At 38.3% G+C, this 9679-nt stretch overlaps 1 protein-coding gene across 2 annotated transcripts; it reads right to left on the bottom strand.

Annotated features, from left to right (window-relative positions):
* Positions 1–3085: 3085 nt before the first annotated feature.
* si:dkey-195m11.8 (fidgetin) lies at positions 3086–8237 on the bottom strand. Of its 2 annotated transcripts, none has more exons than XM_052140334.1 (3): positions 8137–8237; positions 6936–7817; positions 3086–5744 (listed from the first exon to the last, which is right to left on the bottom strand). In XM_052140334.1, exon 3 carries the CDS (start codon positions 5734–5736, stop codon positions 4885–4887), a length of 852 nt encoding a protein of 283 aa, XP_051996294.1. In that variant the 5' UTR covers positions 5737–5744; positions 6936–7817; positions 8137–8237; the 3' UTR covers positions 3086–4884. The 2 variants fall into 2 exon arrangements, with proteins under 2 accessions (XP_051996294.1, XP_051996293.1); XM_052140333.1 differs by having other exon boundaries at positions 7707–7817.
* Between the last annotated feature and the right edge of the window lie 1442 nt (positions 8238–9679).

Raw genomic sequence — 9679 nt, 5'->3', positions numbered from 1 at the left:
TGGAGGAGGGAGTTTTACAGGACCCAACAGAGAACACAAATAAACTACACAGAAACAATAGGGACTAAAAATGCCATAGCCATGGTGCTGCAAATGTTCTATAAACTGCTAGACATTATTAATGGTGTTGGAAACAGTGTATATATGACTCATGTCCATGCTTACTGGTAATATTATGACATCAGTGATTGTATTAATTATAGATGTCCACCTTCACATATGTCCCATTAATCACTGGTAAAGTTCTAATATTAATGTATAGTAGATACATTTTCATCATATTATGTGAAAGACTACCTTAGACTGTAATGTAGAAAGAGGAAAGAGAAGCACCAAAATGGCGTGAGAATACATGCCCTAGTACAGTATAGCAGAGCAGGGTTACAGATAACTACAGTGAGGTAGTTAATAAGGTAAAAATTAATTATAGATGAAGAGATATTGTCATACAGGTGAAACTCGAAAAATTAGAATATCGTGCAAAAGTTCATTAATTTCAGTAATTCAACTTAAAAGGTGAAACTAATATATTATATAGACTCATTACAAGCAAAGTAAGATATTTCAAGCCTTTATTTTATATAATTTTGATGATTATGGCTTACAGCTTATGAAAACCCCAAATTCAGAATCTCAGAAAATTAGAATATTGTGAAAAGGTTCAGTATTGTAGGCTCAAAGTGTCACACTCTAATCAGCTAATTAATCCAAAACACCTGCAAAGGGTTCCTGAGCCTTTAAATGGTCTCTCAGTCTGGTTCAGTTGAATTCACAATCATGGGGAAGACTGCTGACCTGACAGTTGTGCAGAAAACCATCATTGACACCCTCCACAAGGAGGGAAATCCTCAAAAGGTAATTGCAAAAGAAGTTGGATGTTCTCAAAGTGCTGTATCAAAGCACATTAATAGAAAGATAAGAGGAAGGGAAAAGTGTGGAAGAAAAAGGTGCACAAGCAGCAGGGATGACCGTAGCCTGGAGAGGATTGTCAGGAAAAGGCCATTCAAATGTGTGGGGAGCTTCACAAGGAGTGGACTGAGGCTGGAGTTACTGCATCAAGAGCCACCACACACAGACGGGTCCTGGACATGGGCTTCAAATGTCAAACGTCTTACCTGGGCTAAAGAAAAAAGAACTGGTCTGTTGCTCAGTGGTCCAAAGTCCTCTTTTCTGATGAGAGCAAATTTTGCATCTCATTTGGAAACCAAGGTCCCAGAGTCTGGAGGAAGAATGGAGAGGCACACAATCCAAGATGCTTGAAGTCCAGTGTGAAGTTTCCACAGTCTGTGTTGGTTTGGGGAGCCATGTCATCGGCTGGTGTTGGTCCACTGTGCTTTATTAAATCCAGAGTCAACGCAGCCGTCTACCGGGACATTTTAGAGCACTTCATGCTTCCTTCAGCAGACAAGCTTTATGGAGATGCTGACCTCATTTTCCAGCAGGACTTGGCACCTGCCCACACTGCCAAAAGTACCAAAACCTGGTTCAATGACCATGGTATTACTGTGCTTGATTGGCCAGCAAACTCGCCTGACCTGAACCCCATAGAGAATCTATGGGGCATTGCCAAGAGAAAGATGAGAGACATGAGACCAAACAATGCAGAAGAGCTGAAGGCCGCTATTGAAGCATCTTGGTCTTCCATAACACCTCAGCAGTGCCAAAGGTTGATAGCATCCATGCCACGCCGCATTGAGCCAGTAATTAATGCAAAAGGGGCCCAAACCAAGTACTGAGTACATATGCATGATTATACTTTTCAGAGGGCCGACATTTCTGTATTTAAAATCCTTTTTTTTATTGATTTCATGTAATATTCTAATTTTCTGAGATTCTGAATTTGGGGTTTTCATAAGCTGTAAGCCATAATCATCAAAATTATATCAAATAAAGGCTTGAAATATCTTACTTTGCTTGTAATGAGTCTATATAATATATTAGTTTCACCTTTTAAGTTGAATTACTGAAATTAATGAACTTTTGCACGATATTCTAATTTTTCGAGTTTCACCTGTATATTTTCATCCAAAGGATGAACGACACAATTCATCAGTTTAAGATTTAATGACTAACACTGTGGCGGCAACAGTACTGAAACTTGTGCAAAACAAAGCAGTACAGGCTGTGTGAACTGGGAGGTGGGGGTAGATGGAGAGAATAGAGCATATGTCACACACTGCTGCACACTGACTGCAAGAAGCTGGGTGGGGTAATGTGCGGGGGATGGTTCAGAATAAGGAAGAGGTGGAAAGTCAAAAGTCAGCATCTGTTTTCACTGTTTAGTTTGCTTGAGAACATCCAAAAAGATAAGACTATAACTATTTATGGACATTCTAATTAAAATCATATTAAAATTGAAGGTCATTTATCTGCGGTATCTTTATATGCCTTGCAAATTAATTATTGTTATGCACTATTATATTATCTCCTAAGTGTCTACAATTATACTGTATGTAATATGGATGGCAAGTGGAGGGCAATGCACAAATAATCCTCTGTATGGTAAATGTCAAAATCATAACGGGATAAAAATGGTCAAAGAGAGAATACAATTCATGACAAATGTACAAATGTACAAACAAATTCACCTTGACCTTTTCCTTGAGAAAAGATCATGTGATTGGATGGCTTAAACAGAGACACAGCTTCACAGCCATAAGGTTGAGATTGCTGTTAGGAGTTAAGGACCACGATGTCTGAATGTCATCCTGGATGGCATACAAGGTGACCTGGCAGCACCAGCTGTGCCTCTGGCCCTTATGGAACAAAAGCACCTATGCATACTCAAGCATAAATACTGTTTACTGTAATTAAAAGCTGTAAAAGCATTGTAATACTGCCAGATTGTGGAATACTGAAACCTTAATATTCTGAGAAGCATTACAGCAATAAAATGAACAATGCTTTTACAGCAATTTTTAATCTGGGTTAAAGGTTAACCCTTTAATTGAACATTTTAAATAAACATTGAAAAGTTGTCATCTTTTTTTTTTTTGCAAAGGAGCTACTTTGGCTTTTTGTCAAAAACAGAAATACAGCAAATAAACTGTGTATTGTACAATAATTTTTATTTTCATGAGGTAGACATTTAGACAAATAATACACAGACATGATAAACAATTGCATAATCAGAGCACACAGCATGACAAAAATGTGAGGTAGATCTGGTTTTTAACATATAATGAATATTAGCCATAAAATAAAAAATGGACATGTTGTTCCGCAACTTAAAATATAAAGATTAAGATTTAAATATTAACTGGACTGTCATTTGTAGTTTTGTTTGTACATTTCAGTGTATGCTCCGCTTACCTCACCGCAACAAAAGCTCTCTTCTCTTTCACAGACCTCCTTTAAAATAAAGAATGGGTGGAGGTCAGAGGGTCAGAAGAAAATACATCCAGTGTTCACCTTAGGGGGCTGGGACAGCTCAGTGGGTTTCCATAGTAAAAGTCACAATAGGGGAATAGTGGAAAAGTCTGCTAAGCACATTTTCTTAGCCTTTTCGCAGCCCAGATAGCACAGTGAAAGTTGATGCTTGACATATTAATGTGCATTATGTAATAATATACTTTAAATCTTTAAATTTGAAATAGGAGTGTGTGCATTGGCCAGGATCTACAAATACAGTTTCAAATTTCAAACTTTCTATTAGATAAAAGATAGGTATGGCTTCATTCACAATTCCTGAGGAAAATCAGATTAACATTCAAAGTTTATAGAGGAATCTTACCTAATATTTCTAAAGTAAGAGTATTTCAAAAATCACAGTGTTACACCTGTTAAATTACACTGATTTAATACAATTGCCCCTCACATGTTCACAAACAACATGTATGAAAACTTTCTATTACACTCATGACATGTGAAACATTAGCTTCTGTTTTCTGATTTAAAATAAAAAAAAAAGTTTGTTTTGTGTATTTTAAGAAGAAATTAATAAAATAGAAAATAAACATGAGATTTGTTATAAAATCGTATTTCTTTTTACATTCCACTCTTTCAGTCTTTCTTTGGCTTGGGTTTCATTGATTGAAGCAGTGGATTTGTGCTTGTCACCGTAATATTCACTGCACAGCATAATTATAGAGAGCGAGAGCATAAAGGAAAGGATGAGAATAAAAAGAAAGAGTCATTTAAGGGTCAACGGAATGTCAAAATGAAGGGATACAAATAGAGTCTGTGCTACAGGCCTCATTAAAGATGATGTGTATAATTTTTCGATGGTAAAATACTTTCTCTTATCCCAGTTTAATATACAGAGACATTCAGAAGTAAGCCATTTGGATGCTTCTAGCTAAGCAAGTTCGATTACGTGTGCTGTTGCATTCCAAAAGTTCCAAATGCTGCTTCCTTGAGTATTTAAATTTGTTACTGGCAAAGTAACGCAATAACGCATATTAAGCATGTTCAACAGGGCCAGGCATTTGCAATGCAATGGCCAAGTGCTCACATCTGTGTACGTGTATTTGCATAAAGTACTGAATGTTTCTGGCCTTTGTCTGAGCAATCCCAACACTGCCACATTGGCTTAACCAATGGTGTGAGCTTAGGGTGGGAGATGTGTGAAGTACCTTGGGGAAATAATTATTTTCTGCAATTCCATTTGGGTGCCACTAGTAATGCTGAAATTACACACTGCACCTTTATAGCTGCAGTCAGTTTAATCACCTGAGGCATGCTATTGACAATGTGCATAAGAGAGACATGTATTTAGCTTAGTCCACTGCTAGTAGAGCTTCATGGAATCATAGAACCTTGGTCTACTGTAAAAACAATCGTCATGTTTCATATATTTTCAAATAGTTGACATGTTCAAGTACTGCTATAAACATACAATTTTATAGATTTTTGGGAAGCTGTCTGGGAAGCTGTCAAGTAGACTTAGGGATATGTGTACTGTCCTGGACCTCCATAAGATTGTGTCTCCAGAGGCCGTAGAGGACTGGTTTTACCCACCAAATCTGCCTCAAGATCAGACTGAGTGGAAAGTTTTTCTGGCCAGTAGCTTTGGGTGTCAGTCCCACAGTTTTCATTGATACATCCACCATCGCTGCTCTGTCCATCACCCTTGTCCCTGATCGTGTACGGTGACACTCTGGCAGTTTTGGGTTGGTCGAAGCCAAACTTCCTGTTGCGTGGAAGTTCCGCAGGACTGTGGCTGCTGAGAGTGACATTCAGAGGAGTCAGTGTGTGTAGGCCTGAGTGCAGCAAAGAAGGGGTTCTATGGGGGTAACTGGTGGTTAGACTGCATTGTTGAGGATAAGCATAGCCTGTTGTGGGGGGCAGGTATACAGATGGCAAGGCAAATGCTGGTGAAGGAAGATAGGATGGTTTAGGGAGCAGATGTTGACTAGTGTAAGATGAAGGGTAATCCTGAGATGTGGGACCACGGCTGTACTGCTGCTCTGGAAGATCACTTTCAGTCCCCAAAGTCCCCTTCAATGCATCTAAACCAGGGGGCCCCTCCGAACTGTATCCAACAGGCCATGTTTCTTGGTGCTGCTCACTTTTCAGGAAAGTCCCATGCTCTGGTAAGGCAGAGATGGAGGAATATCTCTCAGCATAGCGTTTCAGCAAGCTAGAGGCACTGAGAGCACTGATGTCATCATTATAGCCTGAGAACCCAGGACGGCTAGGCTGGGGATATGGGAGGGGCTTAGGGTGAACCAAAGGTGATGTGGAAGAGGAGACATCATAGTGTTGCTCCGCCCACTCAGATGACCACTGCATCATTACAACACCTGAAAAGCCAAGAATGTAATGTACTTTTCACATAAATGATAAAAAGATATGTTGTGTAATTGTTTAAATGCATGCAATATCTTATAAGGGTGTCTCCACCGCACTGCTCTTGTTTTCAAGCTTGATGTACCACCTTCATATTTTTGCGAGTCTCAGTCAGCAGGGAAAAGTAAGCACAACTCCAGCTGCACAGCTAATGCACAGCTCTTCGAAGACAGCACAAAGCAGGTCTCAAGATGTGTTTTTTAAAGATTCAAATTAAATTTAACTTCCTAAACATTTAACATTCTAAAAGAGCTGCTATAAAGCAAGATATGCTGAAACCCAGTAAAACGTGACACAAGCACACTGGACCGCTCCTAAAGCGTCCGTCTAACCTGTGATTACAGAGAACAATTGTACAGTCGATTGCTGTGGACTGTAGGCCAATGGTTTAGGTTTACATTTAATGATATAGAAATAAACCAAACAATAAATTGACTTCTAAAGCCACGTTTGTATGGTCTAATAATAATTTTGATTATACTATATTAAATTATGTTTTTTGGGGGGCCTTTTGAGCAAATATTTATATATTTGATTAATTAATCGCTTTTCATGTAATTAATTTGATTAAAATATTTTCTCGATTGACAGCCCTATACATTTTGTTAGAATTCTTTGAAAATAAAACTTACAGCTGAAGTGTATAATTTCTGAGCAACCAAGCGAAATTGCAAAAATTAAAATTATTTTCAAATAACTTTACCAAATATTCACTCCTTCCAGATAGTCCCTCACCAAATATACAAGAAATGTATATTTGCAGTGCATGAATAAAAGCAGAAGGTAATGTCATGCACACCCGTGTGTGTGTGTGTGTGTGTGTGTGTGTGTGTCTATTTTTGCCTCCTGGAAGATGAAAGCAGATTAGAATAGACAGATTAGAGCAAAGTTCTAGAGCGTGTTGGGTAGAAGACTAAGAGTATAAGAGCATTTTGAACAAATATTCATGAAAATTGACACATTTGTCAGAGCTCTAGAGAGTTGAGAGTCCTCACTAATCCCAATATATCCTTGCTAAACAAAACTAGTCTTGTTCATTTTAAAACTCTTTAATGCATGAACATCAAGTGTCTGTATTTTATTTAATTCTCTTTGGCTTTGTGCTGTTTATATATTTCTATATATCTTTTAAGTTGCTTGCTTACCTCCAATTCACACATATCCTAGAACTTCCATTAAGGAGACCATTGAGTTCTCCATAAATATGGCTGCACCCGGAAATGCCAAGAATTCAGCCTGGGATCTATTTACAAAGAGCACATTCTCTGCACACACACATACGCACGCACGCACGCACGCACGCACGCACACACACACACCTATCCCCTAAACCTAAGCAAAAATCTTGTTTAGTATGTTTTTTAAGCGATTTGAATTAAGGGGACACTAGAAATGTCCTCATAAACCACATTTATAGCATAATACCCTTGTAATTACCAGTTTGCAACCTAAAAAATGTCCTCGTAAACCATACAAACCTGTACACACACACACACAAACATATTCATATTCACACATGCTGCTAGTTGGACTTCAAAGACAGACTTAAATTATTACCAAATCAAATGACCAAAGATCTGCAAAACTAGTAAGTTAATTAGCTGTGATATTATGTAATTAATTCTGTGAACTACAAATTACCTTTGCTAAGATGCTGGCCACCATACTGTCCAAAATCTAGCATCAGTATAGTGAAGACTTAAGAGGCATTACTCTCTGTATAGTCTTTTGAGATGAGAGCAAAGAAACAGCTGGTAAAGTCATTACTCTTGCTCTCTCTCTCTCTCTCTCAGGCTTCCGTGGAGCATATTTTCATGCTGCAGAATCTTAACCAACTACACCAACATATATACATTCATACACACACTTTCAAAGACATTTCGAAATGCATTCCTGTGCAATGTGCATTGACTTACCATACTGTTTTAACCTAAATTATAATTCAGCGTGTTGATTTTGTGAGTTGATTGTAGTATCTTTTATTGGTGTGCATTAATCTTTTCACCATTGTTCATCAACACACATGCCTGGAAAAAGAGAGAAAGAGGCAAGTTATTATTTCACCTTGCATAGAGTATCTTCCACAAGCTTACATAATTTCACATACATAAACTAATTTTATAAACACATAGAAACTAATAGAAAGATATGAGATTTTGATGCATAAACAGAATGCATGTGCAACAAAAACAATCAGGAAATCATCACTTCATTACATTTGTTAGTTAATTGGTTTTTAAACAGATCAATAGAGGCATTATTTTTTAAATATACAGAGTAATTATATGTACATATTGTAAATTAGTCCAAGGAATTGGGCAAATGGCACATGCCCAAGAAACATACCTGTCCCTCTCAGTGTATCTCCATTGCACTGTAGCAGTTCTAAGTATATTTGCTGCCATGCCTTCAATCTCACTCTTTTTTGCCTCTAGCCTGTTCTTTTTTCTTCTCTGCAATCTGCACAACCTCCCTCTGTCCCCGTGACAACAGACCACATGCACAGCCCCTCCCCCATCCAAAGCCTCCTCTCCCCTGCCCTCTCTTTTTGTTGTAAGTATTTAAGCACAGAGAAAGGGAATCTCTTTAGAATGTTATTACAGTTAAATAACTGTGTTTTCTGCCACTGTTTATGTGCAACAAATGGCTGGTATCTTGAACAATAAATCATGCTATCAAATGGCATTAGTTTAGAAAGTAATACAGTACGGGACAATTGATATTCTTTTCTAAATTAGTTTATTGAATGTTTGTGTTTATTTTGCATGTGTGGCGGTTGTACTAAAACCCCTGGGTGGGTTCTCTATATCATAATATATACTTCCAAGCAAACAGTTGAGGGTGCTGTTGGCTTTTAATACTGCTCAAGTACTCCACATAAATGAGCAATGAAGAACTACTCATAAAAAATGACACTCAAAAAAGCATATAAAGGCATCAATACCACTCCAGTGTTTTCAGAATCAGGTGTGGGTTAGAAACAGATACATATTTCAGTAGTTCGTATGTTACTGCAATCTTGTGTTGAAGTGGTATGCATCTTTGTCTTGCTGTCCGTATACTGGAGGCCTCTGAGCTCGAGACTCGACTTGAATCCTGATTAAGCACCGAATTTACTTATTTAGATAAATAATTAATCTAGAGGATAGGTGGAGATGGGGTGGAGGTGGGATGTCAGGAGAGCTGTCCAGTAACCAGGTAAGCAGCGGTTTATATACTCCTTCTTGTGGGCTGTGATTTGTCAGATAAAAATGAATATTCCTCCTCAACCTCTTTTAAAGAACATTTAAGTTGTTTATAATTTAATGCAAGTGGTAAGCATCTTTGGCTTGCTGTCCGTAAACTCGAGGGCTCAGAGCTCGAGACTCGACTCAAGTCCTGATTAACCCACAAAAAGGTGTTAGTTAAGGTGAAAGATTGGTACCATGACTATGGCAGGAAGTATTTAGGACAGCGAGCTGGCAGAGATTCTATGTTAAATTGGCTTGGTGGATACTTCTGAATTGTTCTTCCCCACCCAAAAATCTGTATAAAGGGAGCACTTTATGCATTTGTTTGAAGGTGCATTCTTGTATGACGGCTGGTCGAGAGGGGAACAGGAGAGCTTTACTCATCATAGAAGTGGAGAGCCAGAGCCCAGACTTGAACCCGATTGAATATCTCTGGAGAGATCTGAAAATGGCTGTGCACCGACGCTCCCATCCAACCTGATGGAGCTTGAGAGGTCCTGAAAAGAAGAATGGGAGAAACTGCCCAAGCATGGGTGTGCCAAGCTTGTAGCATCATAAACAAAAATACTTGAGGCTGTAATTGGTGCCAAAGGTGCTTCAACAAAGTATTGAGCAAAGGCTGTGAATAATTATGTACATGTGATTTTTTTTTTTTTTAT

Source organism: Xyrauchen texanus, chromosome 13 (genome assembly GCF_025860055.1).
Source record: "Xyrauchen texanus isolate HMW12.3.18 chromosome 13, RBS_HiC_50CHRs, whole genome shotgun sequence".
NCBI classification, from domain to species: Eukaryota; Metazoa; Chordata; class Actinopteri; order Cypriniformes; family Catostomidae; genus Xyrauchen; species Xyrauchen texanus.
Note: the sequence above shows the minus strand (reverse complement) of the source record. Positions and strands in the feature narration are given on the sequence as shown.